This window comes from Aotus nancymaae, unplaced genomic scaffold (genome assembly GCF_030222135.1).
Source record: "Aotus nancymaae isolate 86718 unplaced genomic scaffold, 86718_ANA_hifiasm-v0.15.2.pri h1tg000002l, whole genome shotgun sequence".
Classification (NCBI taxonomy): Eukaryota; Metazoa; Chordata; class Mammalia; order Primates; family Aotidae; genus Aotus; species Aotus nancymaae.
In genome coordinates this window covers 44,459,025-44,480,154 of record NW_026988413.1, presented here as the reverse complement: position 1 = coordinate 44,480,154, position 21,130 = coordinate 44,459,025, and the positions used below count along the sequence as shown (strand labels likewise).

Genomic DNA, 21,130 nt, shown 5'->3' with positions numbered 1-21,130 from the left:
TTCCCCAACAACCTCTATGCATCAAATCTATCTTTTTGCCATTGCCAAAGCTGTCTTCTCCAAACCTATTTAGACTCTTCTATTCATTGTTTTCAGGAAATAGGGAGAGCAAAATTTGGGGGAGAAAGGGAAAAATGAGTTGCCAATTTTTAATGCTTTAAATAAGTCCACCTGGACCTCAGATGATTTAGACATTGAATACCAATCTACTTAGATTCCAAATGTTATCTGTGTCCTTCAGGTTTGGTCAGAAGTTCTAGAATTTGGCTTTGTGGGTATGACTAAGGGGGTGATTCAGTCCTCCGGCCTGCTCTGTCCATCTGTGAGGCTGCCCAGAGACCCTTACCACAACCTAGCTTGAATCTTCCCATGACAACACTTCATTCCCTTCTTTGGTGCTCACATGCATATATGACCTTCTGTCTTCTCTACGTGTTAATTTCTACTCTGAGCTCAACCATGAGTATCCTGGAGCCATACTTGTTCCTTTGCATGCCTCCTCCGCTTTGTTCTCCTTGGGATTTGTGATGGTTAATTTTAATGTATCAACTTGTCTGGGCCATAGGGTGCCCAGATAGTTGTTTAAACATTTTTCTGGGTGTGTCTGTAAGGAAGTTTCTGGAGGAGAATAACACTGGGATTGTGAGTAAAGCAGATTGTACTCCCCAGTGTGGTGAGCTTCATCCACTCTGTTGAAGGCCTGAATAGAAGAAAAGGCTGAGTAATGGAGAATATGCTCTCTCTTCCTGATGGTCTCCAAGCCAGGACAATGGTCTTCTCTTGCATTTGGACTTGGACTTGAACTGAAACTTATACCATTGTCCCTCCTGCTTCTCAGGCCTTTGGTCTCAGACAGAAACTATATCATCAGCTCTTATGGGTCTCCAGCTTACTGGCTGCAGATTTGAGATTTCTCAGCATCTTTAATCATGTACATCATTTCCTTATGACCCCCTTCCTTCCCTCTTCCCTTCCTCCTTCCTTCCCTTCCTTCCTTCATGTATATACACACACACCCTGTTGGTTTTCTTTCTCTGGAGAAATCTGACTAATACAGGATTCCAGTAAAATGTCAACTTTTAGAACTTCCTAGATGTCTTGATGGGCTTGTAACATCTAAGGTCTGAAAGGGTTTTGAAATTCATTTTCTTAAAATGTGATCTAACTGTACTCTGTATTCCCCTGCTTCTTTTGAGACAGAGTGTCCATCTGTCACCCAGGTGGGAGTGCAGTGGTATGATCATGGCTCACTGTATTCTTAGCCCCCGGGCTCAAGTGATCCTCCAACCTCAACCACCTGAGTAGCTGGGACCACAGGTATGCATCACCACACCTGAGTATTTTTAGTTTATTTTCGTAGAGATGGGATCTCATTATGTTGTCTAGGCTAGGCTGGTCTTGAACGCCTGAGCTCAAGCAATCCTCCTGCCTTGGCCTGCCAAAGTGCTGGGATTACAGGCATGAGCCCAGCTCTCTTTACTCCTTTCTCTGGCTGATATGAACCTCTCAGGAAATAAGTCCGCTTTCTCAGATTCTTCTTAATTCCATATTGCTAACCAGTTGTTCTTTGCTGATCAAAAATAAACTCACAATAGCATTTGTCTTTACCATATTCTATATTTAGAGAATTTGAACTGTCATTAAGGCAGGTCAAGACTAAGTACTCTGTCTTTAGCTGAATACATATCCAGTGGATACCCCTAAATGTCCTGGTCCCTACTTTATCTTATCCTCATTTCACATTTATAATTTTACTCAGAAAAGTGTCATTTGTAACCTCCACCTGGTCATGATGTACACACTCACACTATTGTAGCACTTCCAGATTTCATTATTTTTTACTTTCAAGAAATAAATAAAAATCTTAGATTTCTAAGTGTTTTTCACCTTCCCATATAGAGCTAAGCTATTACACTGCTTTTGAATTTGTTTCTTTAACCTGTATGTGGCAAGTAGAGTAACAGTCACCCAAAGATGTTCATCTCTGAATCCCTAGAACCTGTGAGTATGTTATGGCAAAAGAGACTTTGCAGATGCGATGAAGTAAAGGATCTCGAATGGGAAGATTTTCCTGGATTATCTTGGTGTGCACAATGTAAACACAGGGGTCCTTATAAGCGAAAGAGACAAGAGAACAAGAGTCAGAGACAGAGAGATTTGAAGACGCTGTGCTGCTGGCTTTCAAGAGGGAGGAAGTGGCCACAAACCAAGGGATGCAAGTGGCCTCTAAAAGCTATAAAAGGCAAAAAAATGAACTGTTCCCTAGACCCTCCAAAAAGGAATGCAACTCTAGTAATATCTTAATTTCAGCCCATTGAGAACAATTTTGGACTTCCACCCTATGGAACAGTAGGATAAGAAGTTTGTGTTGTTTTAAGCCACTAAGTTTTCGATTACTGTCACAGCAGCAATGGGGAATGACTACACCATAACTGTATCTAAAATGAGTCTTATTTCCATATTTTGGTGATGCTATTGTTTTCTTTATGTTTATAATAAAAGAATTTTTTTTTAACCATCCCTTGTCACTTGGATACAGTTATCTCTGGGAAAATAAGATAAAAACTTAGGGCATTCAATCCCAAGTTCTCCACGCCCCCCCAAAAAATCCTTTTGCTGACATAAAAATTATGTATGTGTGTGTTAATATTTTAAATGAGAGGTCAGAAGTGTTAAACGGCTTAACCCTTTTACCTGTTATTTTGAGTGAACTACTGGGCCCTCTTTTATTACAGTTCTTTAGTTATACAGTTTTATATTGTCCCTCTTCTTTCCCCTCCTGTCAGACAGAATCAGCCTAATTTTGTAAGATGTACCAAGGCCCTTGTGAGGATCACACTCTCTAGTTAACCACAACCCAAGACATCACGTCCTGTTCTCTGACACTGTGGAGCCTGCTGTTAGCATCTCACATCTTCTTTGTCTTCCAACATCTCCTCTTTCAACTAGACAACATAAATATGCCCATCAGTCCCCTCAGTCCGCAGTTTCTGATTTAGAATGCCAAAGTCACTAGAAACACTTTCCAGGTTTCCCTAGCAGTATTGTCTAGTCCCATGTGATTTAAACAGAAGGCACTCTGAGTCCTGGAAGGCTCTCAGAGACACTTCCTAGTTTTCTCCATGAAGATGGGCTCCTTCTTGACGTGTTCTGCTGGCCGTCTATACATCACAGTCTCTGTTTTCGTCAATGATGAGTCAGGAAACACCAAGCCAAGTCACATCCTGCTGCAGCAGTGACAGAAGCCTTTTCTCTTTTGAACATCTGCGTGTGCTAAGGATTCTGTTGATCGTGAGCCACTTTTGCTTCTCCATAATCATCCTCCATGGCAAGCTTCCCACACAACATCAGCAGACAGGGCTTACTCTTCTTCTCTTCCTCTTCTATGCCACCACGACACAATTACCAGCTTCCCTACACCGGCCCCGAGCCTCTCTTCCAGGGCACTGGCACAGACCCTGCAGGGTCAACATTTCTTGGGTCTCATGAGTCCTTCCATCCCTTACCATAGTACATATTCTCATCAATTCCCACAGGACCCAACATTCTTTCTCCTGCACTGCAGCAGCTTCTTCTCTGTGTATCCTTCTAGTCCTGATTTCTCTATTGTCCACGGAGCATCAGGAACCAACAAGGAACTGGGTCCAAAGACAGATTACATTGCTCAGAGGCAATGAACAGAAACCTCCACAATATTTTCCTTATATTTGAAAACAATTTTGATGACTGTATTGCTCTTTTAGTGTAAGACTTTAACCTAACCAAGAATAATCTCGTCAGTGTGGGAGAAATATGGCAGAAATCATCAATTCCTCTGAGACAGGAGTGAACGTTTCTTAGTGTGGTGAAAGCAGGGTTGGTGCTTGAGTTAAAGTAGTTAAAGTAGGACCTATATCCCCTGTACAGTCCCTGCTCCTGACTCCAGAGAGGGTCTGAGTCACTGCAACAGAACCCTTAGGGCTCTGAGCAGCAGAGTTTGAAAACCACTACAAAAAATATTTTTTCTCCAGGATATGTTTTTATTGGGACAAATCAGAAGGTTGAAGTTTCTTTTATATTGTTTAAAGTGCTATTTCAGAAAAAGTAATTAGAAACAACTCAAAAGTCCTTCAACAGAAGAAAAAATAAATTAACTGTGGTATGTTCATTCAGTGGAATATCACACAACAGTAAAAAATAGTCAAGCAGAGCTATATCTAGTGGCAGGAAAAAATATAAAAATATAATACGAATCAAAAAAAGCACTCCAAAGAGTGACATACAATGTAATATTATCATTTAAAAATGAAAAGATTTAAAAATTTGGAAGAAGAAAAAATCATATATTTTTAAAGCTATATAATGAAGGAATAGAAAATAGGAACCATAACCTCTGAGAGTGAAAATTTCTGTGAAGGAAATGGGAGCCTAGACAGGAGGACCTTGAATATATCTATGATGAATTTCTTAATAAAAAATCTAAAGCAAATATGTGGAAACGTTAAGATTTGTTAATGATTTGTCATTATTATGCTCTATTCTTAAATGCACGTGTAAAATATTTTGCAAAAAAAGATGTAAAAAATAGTTTATATAAAACTATTTAAAAAAAAATTATACATACACACATATTCATGGGGAAAATCATTTTTTTTTTTTGAGATGGCATCTTGCTCTGTTGCCCAGGCTCAAGTACAGTGGTACCATCTCTGCTCACTGCAACCTCTGCTTCCCAGGTTTAAGCAATTCTCTTGCCACAGCCTCCTTAGTAGGTGGGATTACAGGCACCTGCCACCACAACTAGCTAATTTTTTTTTGCGTTTTTAGTAGAGAGGGGGTTTCACCATGTTGGCCAGGTTGGTCTTCAACTCTTGACCTTAAACGATCTGCCTGTCTTGGCATCCCAAAGTGTTGGGATTACGGGTGTGAGCCACTGCACCCATCTGGGAAAATAATTCTTAATGGAATCTATGTTAATAAGTTTTTTACTTGGGAGGCTGATTGAAATTTCTTAAAATAAACCTTAAAATGAGGTTAGTACTCACTCTGTTACTGCTTTGAGGGGAGAAAAAAAAACAAAAGAAAACAAGAGGTAAAGGAACTTACTAACAGGTATGACAAAATTAATTTAAGTAACTGACCACTTGCTGTAGGGGTAAAGGAAAAAACAACATAATGCAAAGTTTCATACAGCTTCAGAACACAAATTGATGAAAAACTTTTAAAAACAAGAGACAAACAAATAAGGATCCTATCAGGTACCTGTAAGCATCTCTGAAGGAAAGTGTTAAATGTCACTGAACATAAATAACAATAATTTAATCATTAGTTTTCATTCTTTCCAGCAATAAAGTTTTAATTGCCATACTTTTGTATCTGACTACTAAATACATTTACCACCCAAATAAACAATGGTTTTGAGAAAGTACATTTTAATTTTTGTTTTTAATTGTGTCTGCTGACCAATGGCTATAAGATGTACAAAATGGCTTTTCAGAGGCACGATTTCCTCCAAGAGACTTAGCACCCTACCTGGGTTGGTATACAGCTGGCTTTCCACGGTTTTGCCAATGCATTGCAGTTTGATGGCTTGCAGGGAATCATCTACGTGCAGGATGGTTGGTAGACTGCCCAGAGTGTCCTGGACCAAGTTGGCCACTTCCCGGACATCAAAGAGTTTCAACAGTTCTGAGTACACGGCGGGGAAAGAGCTCAGAAACACAGCCTTAAAAAGAAAAATAAACTTCAATCAATTCCCAGATATGCCATGAGAAATATGCTGCAAAATGTCAGTGAGTTTAAAGACCGTGAAAAGTATTTCTGAATGGTAGGAATACAAGTATAAAATGTTTCTGTTACCTAAAGCTAAAAGGTAAAATTTAAAAATGTGCAGTAGCCTAGGACAGTTTTTGAAAGGTACAAAGGAGCAGCCTAATAAAAACTTGGAAATTTTGGAAAATCACTGACATTAGCAAAAGGATTGGCGAAGTGTATCATGACTGAATAGAAAGAATGCTCAACCAAGATCTGGATGGTAGTTATTTATATTTCATTCCTTTTGGAAGAAGCTTTCTGAAATGCTCACTTAAATCTCATTCATAAGAAACCAAACACATTAATTCCCCCAAAGCACTCCACTTCTGATTTAAGAAAAAACACAGGACAGGGGATCAGAAGACCCAGGTTATATATAGTATTGGCTTTGCTTCCAATCAACTCTGTGACTTTGGAAAGTTATTTGAGCACCCTTTAGTTTCATCACTTAGGCTTTAGTTTCATCTCTTGTAAAACAAAAAGATCATTAGAAAAACCCCCTGGGTTGCTTCAAGTTCTATTTTAAACCAAGAACTGTGTGTACAGACTAAGAACCATAATTTTTATGTAAATAAAAAAAACCAATAATCATTTTTATGGGGAAAAAAGATGCTCACATAAAATCTCAAAGGGCATACTTAAAAAATTGGGCTAGGATTGTACATCAAAACAAACAAAGTCAGCCTTTTAAAATTCCATAAAAGGAGGGCAATGGAAGGAAGAGTTGACTAGCTTCAACTGTACCTAGTCAGGGAAGGAGACACGTGTTTCTAATATGCTAAGATTCAAGTGCTAGCTGGCTTACCAATGAAATCTGGCTCCATCATAAAGTAGATCACATCTACGTGTGCTGATGATTCAAACACAGACTCGCTCAAACTCAAATTTAAGGATTTTAGTATTTATTTATACAGCAGCAGCAAGAATATCTAGAAGAGCCAAGATCTGTTTTTGATGCCAGAGCCATCAAAATATTTCAGGTGCTATAAACCAACAGAGATGGCCCTTGGCTCTTAAAAATTATAGGTTTACTTGAATATATTTAAAGTTAATAACTTGATATTCTCTGTTAGAGCCTGTATTTATATAACCTTCATGTCATCCTGCAAAGAGCTGAGTCATACTGATGAAGTTAAATAAAATGAGCTCTGCTTTCTGATTATTAAAAAGTCAACTAAGTTGATTTCCCTCAGATATCCCTTAATTTATCCATTATTTCTTTATACTTCTTGACTTCAAAAAGGTATCTGAATGTGCTACCGTGTAATATACACATATAATAGGATGATTAAAAAGCATAAAGGAACAAGTCTTTTGTGATGAAGGCAGGAAGATGGCCATTCCAGGGGAAGCTGAGAGTTTTTACTATAAGTAAAAATAAAAGTACAATTTAGTTTTGACCTTCCTGGTAGCCAAGACACACAGGGAAAGATAACTACTGGGAATCATCTAGCAGGGTTTTAGGCCTCGATTCCTTCTGACATTCTTCTTCTTTTAGGGATCTTCGAGTAGGGGGTGTGTGTCTATGAAATGGAAAGGTAAGAACTGTTGCTGCACCAGCTGAGTTAGCCCTTAGTCCTTCTAGGGCAGGGCATTGTTCTAAGAACAGTGTCATTAGCAAGCTTCATTTGAGGCAGGAGGACTAAATGAACTTCCTAAGAGGACCAGAAGCTGCCCATTGATCCAGCCCGAAGGACTGTGGGGATGGCCTCTAGATAACAGGGTTTGCCCTGAGTTGTAGCCCACATGGAAAAAATGTAAAACGGAGCAAGGAAACCAGGTTTCTGCTATAAGGCAGCCTAATAGTAAAACTCAGACCAATTCAGAGACAAATTTTATTTCGCTGTAAATGTGGCAGGCAGGATTCTAAGATGACTCCCATGACCCTGTCCCTGATGGTGTTCCTGTGATTACATAATGTCATATGGCAAAAGAGATTTTGCAGATGTAATGAAGATTATGCATCAGTTGACCATAAAATATGGAGATTTATCCAGGGGGCCTCACCCAATCACGAGCCCTTAAAACAGTTTTTTCTGGCTGGTAGCAGGAGAACTAGTCAGATTCAAAGCATGAGGAGGATCTGACATATTGTTGCTGGATTTGAGGATGGAGCAGCTATGTGCCAAGGAGTATAAGTGGCCTCTGGCAGCTGACAGCACCTCCCCACACCGGCTGACTGCCATCAAGGAAATGGGGACATCAGCCTTCTAAAAACAAAGAAACATTTCTGCCAACAGCATAAAAGATTGTGAAAGCAAATTCATTTCCAGGCTTCCAGATAATACATGAAAACTAACACTTTGATTTTGGCTTTAGGAGATCCTAAGGAAAGGACCCAACCAAGCCTGCCTGGAATTCTGACCTATGGAACTGTGGGCTAATAAATGAGTGTTGTTTAAAGCCATTAAGCTTACGGACATTGGTTATACAGCAACAGAAAACTAACGCATCGGATCCATCGAATCAGTGGGACTATCTCGGCAAACAGAGCATGGGATCGCAGGGTGCGGTGGCTCACGCCTGTAATCCCAGCACTTTGGGAGGCAGAGACGGGCAGACCACGAGGTCAGGAGTTTGAGACCAGCCTGGCCAACATGGTGAAAACCCACCTCTACTAAAAATACAAAAATTAGCCGGGCATGGTGGTGCACACCTGTAATGCCAGCTACTCGGGAGGCTGAGACAGGAGAATTGTGTGAACCCAGAAGGTAGAGGTTGCAGTGAGCTGATATGCTGCCACTGCATCCCAGCCTGGAAGACAGAGTAAGGACTCTGTCTAGGGAAAAAAAAAACAAAAACAAAAACAAAAAAGAGAGCATGGGACCAAACGGGAACCTGGTATGGGCAGAGGTGTGTAGCATTTCTTGTCCTCCCCAAATACAGAGGGGCAAAGTTCTCATTCCTTCATAAAGAAAACTAACCATTTTCATCATTTTATATGGATTTTTTCTTAGCATCAAACTAAAAATAAAGTTATCACATCAAAATATACAAGTTCATAATACTGCACTAAAAGAGAATGACTTCAGTAGAGTTTACAATGATATTCAGAAACTTTATGGACACATTTACATATTATCTCTTGATTAAAAGCTGAAAGCAAAAAATACCAAATATGATTCTTTGAAGCTGCTGAAGTTGTTTCTATAATTTGATGTGGGATAGAACTTAGAGAATCAAGAGCAGTGGAAATTAGCGTGTTGAAGAGGTAAAAGCAGAGCTGCTTCACCCTGCTGTACCGTGGTGGCCCAAGCCACTTTAGGGGGACCTCAGGATCCAGTGGTACAACTAAGGTTAAAAAAAAGTCTCCTGAATCCCTAAGAAGAAACCATGACTTATGGTTACTCGTAAGAGTAAGAAAATATTTTTCAGGTGTGAATTGGGCAAGTTTCATCTCTGTAACTGACAAAGGGTAAAAAGAAAAATCTCATGGTGGATACTCAAATTCTGAATTGCTTTTGTAGCAATAGTAAACTTCTAAGAACTCTGACCCAAAGGAATGCATGGATAGCCTGTTGGAGTATCCTGCTCAAATATCAACTGCTGTCAGCAGGGTTTAGCTAGTAGTGGGAAACTTGACACTGAGGTCTCTGGCAAGTTCCCACAGTGCAGTGACTGTACTGTTGACTGCAAAGGCCAAAATGACGTTTAAAAGAGCCTGAGTTGTATCCTTGCCCAGATGGAAGATGAGTCCACCTCTATAAAGAATATAGGAACAAGAACAGACCCCTAAACAGTCAGAAAAAATACAGCACATTATCAGAGGGTTGGTGCATTCCTGGATTTTGCTTTCCAAACATCATATGGTACCAAATCATAACGACACTGTTAAGGATCTAATTTCGTCTCCTAATCTCCCTTTCTATGTCCTAGTTCTTAATGATTACAAGTCTCTCTAATCTCTAGGGCATGGTAAGAGGCTCCTTCTCCTTCTGACAGGTTTTTAACCAAGTCATTAGAATGAAAAGTATATAAGAGAATCAAGAAAGTATAGGGAAAAATATTCAGAATTATCTCATGGATCATATTCAAGGCCATGCTACTTGGAAAGTGGATGAATCCTGTTCATAAAAAAAAAAAAAATGTGGGGCTACTTCCGGTAATAGAGTTTGGCAGCAGCAGTCCTGCACTGGTCTTTTAACATCAGTCCCAGGATGATTAGGGTCAAGTTAAATAAAACAAAACAACATGCAGTTTCGCTGAGTCCAATATAATGATTCTCAAGTTGACAGATTAAAATGCAGTGAGAGGCTTGGGGAAAAGAACTGCAAGAGATTGGCTCTAGTGAAATTCCTTCCCCAGGGCTGGTGGTGACAGCATGCCCAATCATCACTATGCATTCTGGTAACTGGAAATGAAGCTGATGCAAACCAATAGCCTCTCCATGAAGAGAGAGAAGGGTCTGAGGAAAGGCAACCCACTTCTGCTCAGCTGGTACGTGGAAGGTAGGAGAATTTAAAAAGTCTACTCATAAAGTTGGTTAAGCTACAAACATAAACTGGAGCTATGGACTTTCGATGGAGAAAACATTTGATTACTCTGTTGTGTAAAAATAAACAAACTGCACTCATCATTTTCTTCTATTCAGCATAGATGAAAACAAATTACCTGTGACTGAGATAATGCTCCAGACCCTTTGCTCTCTTGTGAAAGAAAGAAACGGACTGACATGAGAAGCTCCTGAATGCAGCAGCGGAATTCCTCTTCGTTTTGCCCACCAGTGGCAAGGGAAAACAGCCTTCGAGACTGAACTATATACTTAAAAATGTACTCCTGTGCCTTAAAAATACAATTTTTAAAAGTTAGCTTCAAAGGAGACCAAGAGTATTTATTTAACAATGACAAGGCATAAAAACCATGGTATGGGATTAAACTTTTAAATTACTGATGTAAACACCAAGACCTTGTGAGGCTTTTTTGAACAGTATTTACTTGTACAGGGAATGGCCACTTTGCTCTGATGCCTAATGAGAGACATACAGAAAATTTAAAAACACTTTAGCCAGGTGCAGTGGCTTATGCCTGTAATCCCAGAACTTTGGGAGGCCGAGGTGGGTGGATTACCCGAGGTCGGGAGTCCAAGACCAGCCTGACCAACATAGTGAAACCCCATCTCTACTAAAAATACAAAATTAGCTGGATGTGGTGGCACATGCCTGTAATCCCAGCCACTTGGGAGGCTGAGGCAGGAGAATTGCTTGAACCTAGGAGGCAGAGGTGGTGGTGAGCCAAGATCGCACTATTGCACTCCAGCCTGGGCAACTAGAGTGAAACTCCATCTTAAAAACAAAAACAAAAACACTATAATTCTGGAGTATGATGAACACGTTTTTTAAATTGTCAACAAAAACATAACTGACTTAAAAAAAAAATGTTTTGACAAGTAGCACTTTTGCCACTTAGCATTTTACCTTCAATCAGTCCCAAACAACAAACGTATAAGTCACAAAATGCTTGTTTCATAAAATGTAGACATTGTCTACTTTAATCTACTGACTCCAAATAGGATGGTCCTCAACAACAGGGATCAGAAGACTACCAGGACTATTACTGGATAATTCCTTTAAGAATTTGTACGCTTTTTGAACATGTTTGCAAGTAAGGAATTAGTATCTCCACAGACAACTGAGTATATAGTGCCCAGAGACGTGGGCAGTGTTAAGCCAGAGACCCAGTAAAGCCTCAGGTTTTGTCATTAGAATCCCTGCTAAGCCACCCTATTTGCTCTTAAAATTTAATGAAAATGGTTCCCCGATGGTCTCTGTCAGGCTGGTAGAAGCAAGAGCCAGGAACTAAGCTTAACTGCCCCTGTATAGTCTTCTCTCATAAACCCTTCCTCTCCTTCTAGTTTTAGACTTCACTTGAAGTTCTCTGGAGCCCAGAGGAACAAAGATTCAATCCCGGACAGTTTCCAGTAGAAACTGTTCCTGGCAAAGTCCCCTTCAAATTTCATCAGCATTCAGGCAGCCACAAACTGATTAAGTTCCTTGAATTGGAATGTCAGTAATATATCATCACCCATTACTGTCTGTGTAGAGAAACCAATTAGTTTAAGCATCAGCATGCAACAGCTTTGTTAGACTCTTCTATCTGTTATCAACAGCATGTTATCACCTTCAGCACCTCCTGGATATGCTCTTGCCGCTCTGCTTCTGTGATCCTGTCCACGTACCATTTGAGCACTTTGATGAGATCTCTAAAATACAGGGAAAAACGTCCAGAATGTAGAATTGGTCTAATTGTCAATTAAAAGCCAACAAATCCAACATTTAGTTGTATCATGAGGAGGCTTCTTTCCCCATCAGTTCTCACGTTTTCCTGTCAATCTGGTGTATAATAATTTTACTAAGTCTGCAATTCAACATCACTGCCCCTTTTCAAAGCTTAGGAGAGAAACAACACTCAATCTGGACATATTCCATGGCCCTGCTATTTCTGGTAATGCCACCAAATGGGTGGACACAAATATTGGAGAAAAGGACTCTGGCCAACCAAGTGCCTGGCAGTATGACTGCCATGGTCAATACCGTAAACTCACTCATTGGGATTTCGTTCCCAGTGACCATGTAAACAGCTGGATGCAATGTCATTAGACTGCAGGCAAAATGGGGTGGGGAGGACGGACGGAGATAATACCTCCCCACTCCAACGCACACCTCATGGATTTATCAAGCCAATTTTCTGACCTGTGAGAAGAACACGGCTTATGTCAATATGCGTCTTAGGAGAATTTCTAGAAAGGCCAAGGTATTTTTTTTTCCTTTTTGAAAAAAGAAATTAAAATGTAAAAACAACCCACAACTCTCAAGATGACAGTCTTACCACCTTGAATTGTGGTCAGTTCTTGGTTTCCGTTTTTTTTTTTTTTTTTTTGAGACAGAGTCTCACTCTGTCACCCAGACTGGAGTGCAGTAGCACAATCTCGGGTCACTGCAACCTCCACCTCCCTCCTGGGTTCTAGCAATTCTGCCTCAGCCTCCCAAGTAGCTGGAATTACAAGCGTGTACCACCACGCCCAATTATTTTTTTGTATTTTTAGTAGAGGCAGGGTTTCACCATGTTGGCCAGGCTGACCTCAAACATCTGCCCACCTTGGCCTCCCAAAGTGCTGGGATTACAGGCATGAGACACTGCACCCAGCCAGTTCTTGGTTTCAAGGAAATGGTTTACACAGCGATGTTTCTCTGAGTCAGGGAATACTTGGATGTGCCAGCAGGTGGATGTTGGGGGAGTGCTATTTTTTAAGATAACATGCCAATGAGTTTCTGATCACCCCCAGCCTGAGAGGATTCCACAAACCTTACTTATCTTTTTAAGATCCTGCTTTCCTGACCAACCGGAAATGTAAGAAATTACACTCTTGTTTTCTAGCTTCCAAAGACAATTTTACACGGAAGCAGCAACCTCCTCACACCAGGGCCCAAATTGTTAGGCCGAGTGGGCCAATGTTTCAAAACTGCTCCTGCTGTTGCATTTCCCTCTCAGCAAAAAATCACACTGATGAAGGGTCTCGTCTAACAAACATACCTCTATTCATTTCAATGTTTGAGATGTAGATCTTAACGCATCATGGCTGGGAATACCCAAGTAAACAGGATCAAATGCTTATCTGATTACCTACTAACCCTTACATATGACATAGGTGGGGGAAGGATACAAACTTGATTTCATGCTTTTTAAACTCATCTCTGGGAACAGTCAGGTATGTGCATGCCCATAGGTGCTTAAAGTATAAGGTGGAAATAAGGGAGAACAGCAATGACGGTATTGCACCCGGGAGACAGAACAGTGGGGTACATTCTAAGGCTATTTAAGCAGGGCCAGACCGGGGAGGTGTTATTTGTCGGACTGAAAGAGAGAAGCTGTGGCCTCTGGCAATTATCAACTATGCTGTGAGGAGGCAGGCACTAGCCAAAGCTGAACATGATTCATAACTTTTCAGCATCACCTGAGCTGGTAGAAAAGGAGGTGCAGCTAAAATAGCAGTTCCTATCAAAGGACAGATCCCAATTACTAAATTGCCTGAGGCCAGAGACCAGGTCTTTACATCATTAGCATAGCGTGCCTGGCAAGCAGCTGGCACTCAGTAAATCCTAACAGATAAATGAGGCTCTCTTTTTCAGGCCAGGCACAATGGCTCATGCCTGTAATCCCAGCACTTTGGGAGGCCGAGGCAGGCAGATCACCTGAGGTCAGGAGTTCAAGACCAGCCTGACATGGAGAAACCCCATCTCTACTAAGAATACAAAATTAGCTGGGCGTGGTGGCAAGCGCCTGTAATCTTAGCTACTAGGGAAGCTGAGGCAGGAGAATCAGTTGAAGAAGGGAGGTGGAGGTTGCAGTAAGCCGAGATCGCACCATTGCACTCCAGCCTGGGCAACAAGAGCAAAACTCCATTTCAAAAAAAAAAAAAGAAAAAAAGAAAAAGAGATTTATGATGTTTTCATAACCAAAACCCCTGAAAATGTTTGATATTCAGATGTAATTCAGATATCCTGGGGTATAACTGAAACCTTTTTAAAATGATTGGTTATATTTGGCATATCAGATATTTCCACTGAGTGAGAATGGTAAACACCATCTCCCAGAGCCTTTCTAACTTCTGCCCAAGAAAGATAAAGGAAGCATGTATTCCCTCCTCACGTGAAGGCAGGTGAAGAATGACTTTTAGCAGGTGTGAAGACAAAGGTTGTTTTCTATTCATATTTCTTTCTTATGAACATTTATAATCACCAGGGAGTACAGTGATGGAGTGAGACTCTTAACAGCCAAAGTGAAATAACCAGGTATTTTAGACCAAAGAATATCCAGTGAAACAGAGACAAGAAGGAAAGACTTTATACTTGGGCTCAGGAATAGAATTCAGGAGGTTCTTTTTTTCCCTTTTTAATCGAAACAAGTTCTAGCCATTTAAAAAGGGTGTGTGAGCAGGGAAGAGACTATCTCAAGAGACACTTCAGTTGTGCTCCATTTCTTCCGACACTCCCTTTAAAATTTTCCTATATTGCCACTTCTGCTGAGAAAAGCTTGAAAGGAACCACTTCTAAACTAATTACACGATACAGGGCCTTACCTGTATGCAAGTGCCCCAGCAAAATGACTCTCAATATAAGTGTCCATTACAGGTTTAAAATGATGAAATTTGCTATCTTGCAGCAAATTTATTATGTGAACCTAAAAAGAGAAAACTGAGCTTTATAAAACTGAATGCAAATCAAGGTTTTCCCTTTTTTTGGTTTTCTTAAAATAAACTCTTACATTATTAAGCATACATTTCCGAACCAGCCTCATGAAAGTCAAGATTGAGAGACAAAACAATTAAAATATAATTAAGGGAAGTTGAACTTACCAAAGAATCAAACACTTTAGACCCATATTTTTGGGAATTTTCATCTAAAATTCCAAATAAGGTGTCCAGTGTATCCTGCAGAAACTGTTGAAGAAGTAGTAAATGAATGAAGATACTATCTGCCTTTTTCCTCCCAATGGTCTTTATTGTATGAATCTCTGCAAGGAAAATGGTAACAAAATACTATATACCTTTACTATCTCTGAGCCATCGATTTCTTTTAATTTAGAGAGACAGCCAGTGATCTTGTCTGGGTGGGTTCTCCATTTCAAAAGATCAAGCATATCACCTTTCAAAACAGAAAAGGAAGATTAATTGCCTTAATAGAGAACAGGTCCTCACATGAAAGTGTTCTGCTGGTAAAAGTAAAATTCTTAACACATGTGGCTCCCCTCTCCTGGCCACTCAAGTTGCAGGTTCCCATAAATCATGATTAGCCCTCTCTAGGATGGCATTTATTACACTGCATTCTGTTTCCTCCCCACTGCTCTTGACTTACAAACTCCTACTCACACTTTAGTCCTCATGTCAGATGTTGCCTCATCTTGGAAGCCTTTTCTGAAATCTCGAGCTGACTGTCACTTCTGCGTGCTTCTACATCACAGTACCTTACCATTACAGTTGTTGGTGTATTTGTGTATGCCTCAACTAGACTCTAAACTCCAAGAGAAAAAAGCCATGCCAACCTTGGCCCTACTGTATTCCCAAAACCAGGAACAAAGCAGGCAGGTGACAAATATTTGCTGCCTGCTCCTGGAAAGATGAGAGTTTCTTGAGGGCTGGGAACCTGCTTTATTCCTGTTTGGGTGCCTAGCACATAGCATTCTGCCTAGTAACCAACTCAACCCAGCAACCAAAGTCTTCTTGACAATGTGACCCAAACCTTGCAGACTATAAGAATGATGACAGGCCCAGTGATTTATCAGATCATTTAGGGAGCTCTCAACCAGAGAAGGGCAGATCCTGGACTCCATGGGCTATCTGCCATCCCAGAGTCCACGTAAGCGCAGAGCCCCACTCTTTAACCCTTTCCTAAACAGACGTGTGGGCCTTAGTCCAGCAGGTCCTCAGAGAACCTGTTCGTCTGGGGAGGGAATACATTCTTCCTTTATCTTTCTTGGGCAGAAGTTAGAAAGGCTCTGGGAGATAGTGTCCATGTGTTATTAGTCTCCAAAGCATGCAGGGAGAGTTGGCACCTGGAGGCCAATGAAGGCAGTGAGAACTGACAAGTCTCGCTCGTGCCAGGCACGCACAGGGCAGTGGGACCTGGAAGAACCAGCCTCAGGGCTTGGTGGAACTGCCAGACTAGACTGGCAGAGAGAGGAGCCTGGACAAAATTTCCAGGCAGAGAAGCAGGAAATTAATTTCAAATCACTTGTTTTAGCAGAAATCCAAATGGGACTTTCTGAGAAACAGAAAGATAAATGAGGCAACAAAAACTTGAAACCCACCAAAACCAAGGAAGTAGGTAAGATGACAAGGAAAAGAGAATATAGAGAACAGAAGTGAGAAAAAGCATTAAGAATCTCAAGGAGAAAGAGAAGCAAGCTCCACCAAAGCCAGATTCAAGAGAAAAACCTCACAAAGGATTTACTATTAACAGTAAGGAATTCAGTACCAAACAGGAATGTTTATCTGCAACAAACACGGGTGAGAGGAGGAGGAGGAGGAATTAGAATGAGAAAAATAAAGGGATTTTAAAAATACTGACTTTGGAAAAAGACTTACGATGTTTTCATAACCAACAACCCTGAAAATGTTTAATATTCAGATGTAATTCAGACATCCTGGGGTATGATTGAAACCTTTTAAAAACTGATTGGTTATATTTGGCATATCAGGTATTTCCACAGAGTGAGACTCAGGGCAACAAAGGCAAGGCTCTATTGTTCTCCCCGGTTTGCTGCCTCCCTCCCACCTACTTCCTACTTCCTGCATCTCGCTTCAGGAGGCCTCGCCTCCCCCCGGCATCTTCTCTTTCATAATCCCCCAGTGCATTTCCCCTGCCATTCACTGCTCACTTCCCACTCCACCCCCATCCCAGCTCTCACTCCTCTTTTGTGTTCTGTTTCCCTTCCTTTAAAGTGAGGCAGTTGCAGGGTCTGTTAGGACCCTGCTCAATGTAAGGAGTGTGGGGAGGAAGGAGGTGGCTATGCTGACCGCAAAGTGGCAGCAGTGGAGAACCTGGACTAGGGCCCATGTAAGTAGGCCTGGAAAATATAGAGGGGTCCAGACAATGAGTCAGGATGAGCCTGCCCATGTTCCCTGCAAGAAGGCTGATAAATCTCTAGACTGTTCATGATGGAGCATGTGGAAAAGCCCAGTAGCTATGTCCATCTGGATGTAATTAATCATGTATGCAAAATACTTAGAGTTTAGGCAAAATTGCTGTATCCTAGGTTTTTGCTTTTGCCATCTGAGGATGTTAGTGGCAAGTTAGGAACTATAACCTATCACAGAAAATACCAATTTCCACCTTCCATTCAACAAGCATTTATTAGGTGTATATTATGTATCTAATGTACCAAGAGCTATAAAATAGGAGGTTGTCATGACTGCTAATCCTCTGAACCTTAAAATCTCTACTTGATCTGGCAGTCACAGATGCCCAGCATAGTGCTGTGCCCGGCCTTGGTACACTCTCCATGTTGGACAAAGAGTGCAGACAGACACACTTTGGGAATTCTGAAATGTAAATCTGTTCTAGGAAACTGCTCCTGGATACCGTATCACTTACTAAATGCTGAAATGTAGTAGAAATAAGATTTGTATATTTTTCAAGTCAAGAAAAATAAATACACAGCAATTTAATTCCAATTTGGAACTGGATTACATCGACACAGAGATGTGTGTTTAGCATGTAAATTTCAGAGAGACCCACTAACTTCCTTCCTCCTTCCCATCTCTTGAAACATGCCATTCATTTCCTGGCTCATTTTGAGCTGTTTCACATTGACAAGGCTAATCATAGTCAAAATAATAATGAAGCACTTATCTGTCTCCAAAAATGAGCCAACCATTACATAGAAGTCTGTCCCACTTTCCATATAGTGAGATGTTTAATATAATTATTTCATAAATTGTTATTTACTCATATTTACCTGAAAATGTTCTCTACTTTTAAAAAGTAGCAACTTCTAATTTTCAGGATTTGTTTCTCTCTGCCTTACTTGCATAAGTGTGTCTAATGTCCTAAACCCTACAACCAGCACAAATTCCTTACGTAGGACCAAATATTTTAATGGAAGAGAATCTATTGTTAGGTTTACCTGTGTGGTAGACAGAATAATGGCCTCAAAAGATGTCCTAATTCTTGGAACCTGTTGGAACCTGATGGAGGAACAGGTTCCGAGAATTAGGAGGGACTATGTTTCCCTCACACAGGAAAGAAGACTGTACAGATGTGATTAAAGATCTTAAAACAGGGAGATTACACTGGATTATCCAGCTCAACATAATCAAAAGGGTCCTTAAAAGATGTAAGATGATCAGAGTCCCAGAGATGTGGAGATGCTACGCTTCTGGCTTTGAAGATGGAAGAAGGGGCCATGAGCCAAGGAATGCAGGTGGCCTCTAAAGCTAGGAAGGGTAAAGAAATGGATTCTTTCTATTCCAGGAGGAATGCAGCCCTGCTGACACCTTGATTTTAGCTCAGGGGAACTGATTTTGGATTTCTGACCTCCAGAACTGCAAGATAATAAATCTGTACTGTTTTAAGCCAATAAATTTGTGGTAACTGTTACAGCTGCAATAGATAAGCAAGACAACTCCTAAATATTCTATCAGGGAAATTCAGTTCAACATGAATGTAAACTCTACTACTCACACACAACTAATCCACATAGGATAAATAAAAATTTCTGTTTAAGGATGTCAAAAAGAGGTTGATTTTATTATCTTTATAACTTCTATGGGGGTAAACTGGCCTCATAAAAAATACTTGAGATTTGGTAAATGCTTTATAATCATTTACTGAATTATGCCAATGGAGACTTTATTTAAGTAAAATCATTAACTACCTAATGCTGATAAAGCCTGGTATAACATGACATATCTTAACTTGGTGTCCTATATAAATACAGTAGCAATGAATGTTGAAATTGAGAGGTGTTTTAAAAGTGGTCAGTATTTTACTGCTACATTTTGCTTTTTTTCTGAGACTAAGATCTAAAAGAAGAAATGCTTCCTTCTACAAATGCTGATCTCTGACACAGAAGAAGGAACTAAGAAAGAACTATTAATGGCACACATGTTTAGGCACAGGTTTTTATGAGACACAATACCTCATTATAAAGTGATTCTTCTCAACGTAATGAATCTAACTTATTAATGTAGCATTCAGGATGCTAGCCAGAAGTCTTATATGGCAACCATAAAGAACTCAAAAATGTTTAATTTACTTCCTTCATTACAGAAGATGTTTTCATAGCAATTTGCCAAGGAGAAGAGCTTGCTTTATTAATCATAACTTGCTAAGCAATCACTGACATAAAAAGTAATGCTAGAACTGAAAAGCAATATGCATCTAATTAAACAAAAAACAGCCTTTATTCTAAAGCCTGCAATTAGCACTGTTTATGGAGCTATAAAACACAAGATTAAGGTGTTGGTATTTTCCTTTTTTTTTTTTTTTTAGCAGCTGGGTTTTGATGGCTTATTTGAAAAGTTGTGTACTTGTTTTTCAATACTGGGATAATTCTGAAGTCCTTCTTAAATGACATGCATTCAACAGATCACTACGTCACATTTGTTTCCATTTTATTAGAACTCACAAACAGAAGGATCAATAATTTTTCTAATGTAAAGTTCTTAACTATAACTTTGGTGTTTACTGAGCTTACCAAAATTTACATGGGCTTTTGAATAAAATATTATACATTACCATTTTGTGTGAGTTTTGTGGAACAGAGAAAGGATGTAATACAAAAAGACTCCTTGGTGGCCTTCATGGCTTGATTATTATTCCCAAGGAAAATGCCCTTGGAAAAGGGAAGTTTGAGGTAGCGGGTAGTATCCTGAAGGTTTGTGTTTTCTTCACACTGTTAAAAATATTAAAACAAAAAATAAGGGAAGAGGAAGAGATCTCATAAGCATTATGAAGCATAATTTATATTATGAGTGTTTATAAACTGGGCAACATTCCAAACAGCATTACAAGTAGAATTTGGCTTTTAAGTAAAATGCAAAAACAAAACCAAGAAAAACTATATAGAAGAATTAAGCATGGATTTTTGGACTAAGATCAATTTGAGTTTGCAATCCCAGCTCTGTCACTTCCCATGTGAGTGACCATACCAAATCAAATTATTTAACCACACACTGTTTCTGTTATCTTCTCTAAAATCTCATTGTGTTGTCATAAGAATTAGGTTATATAAAGCCTTTAACACAGTCCTGATATACTGAAAATGATCAATACATCATATTTGCAGTGACCATAGCTTGTTTTGAAAAATGCTTAAATTCTTCCAACATCTCATCTGAGGCAGCTGTTAAACAGTTCCTTACTTTGAAAACTGGCAGTTAAAAGATATCTCGGGTATTATAATTTAAGAGTCCCACTATGTGAGGGAAATGTCTACTTTCACAGAAAATGCAAGCTAACACATGTAAAAGCAATTACAGGTTTAGAAAATACAATTTCAAATCCCTACTGTAATTATTTTAGTCAATGATTGTTGCTTAGTGCTAAAACCAGCAGAATTGTTGAGGAGGAATTGGATGTTCATATGATGCCAATGTGCCAACATACAGATTACATCCTACTGGCAAGAAGACAAATATAACTGCAGGTGGGGGAATTGAGCTGTCATTACACCAATGCAGGGCAATGCAAAGACACATATCATCACCTACAATGCATTCTTGCCAAAAGTGCAGAACCCAAGTCCATCACATCTAGATTCAACTTCCACATCATAGGAAACACAAGAGAGAGCAACATGTTGAGCAACACTACAGGAAGAAACCAGAGAATCCAAAAGA

General features: G+C 39.9%; 1 protein-coding gene across 3 annotated transcripts in view; it reads right to left on the bottom strand.

Moving 5' to 3' along the window:
• The window catches only part of DOCK4 (dedicator of cytokinesis 4), a 488,208-nt gene that overhangs the window by 133,261 nt on the left and 333,817 nt on the right, over window positions 1-21,130 (bottom strand). For all 3 annotated transcript variants that reach the window (XM_064374405.1, XM_064374410.1, XM_064374414.1), the window contains exons 17-23: window positions 20,028-20,184; window positions 15,337-15,434; window positions 15,146-15,229; window positions 14,870-14,970; window positions 11,911-11,992; window positions 10,405-10,575; window positions 5,512-5,704 (exon numbers count right to left, since the gene is read on the bottom strand). In XM_064374405.1, coding sequence (XP_064230475.1) covers window positions 5,512-5,704; window positions 10,405-10,575; window positions 11,911-11,992; window positions 14,870-14,970; window positions 15,146-15,229; window positions 15,337-15,434; window positions 20,028-20,184 — 886 coding nt within the window. The remainder of the gene's footprint in view (window positions 1-5,511; window positions 5,705-10,404; window positions 10,576-11,910; window positions 11,993-14,869; window positions 14,971-15,145; window positions 15,230-15,336; window positions 15,435-20,027; window positions 20,185-21,130) is intronic.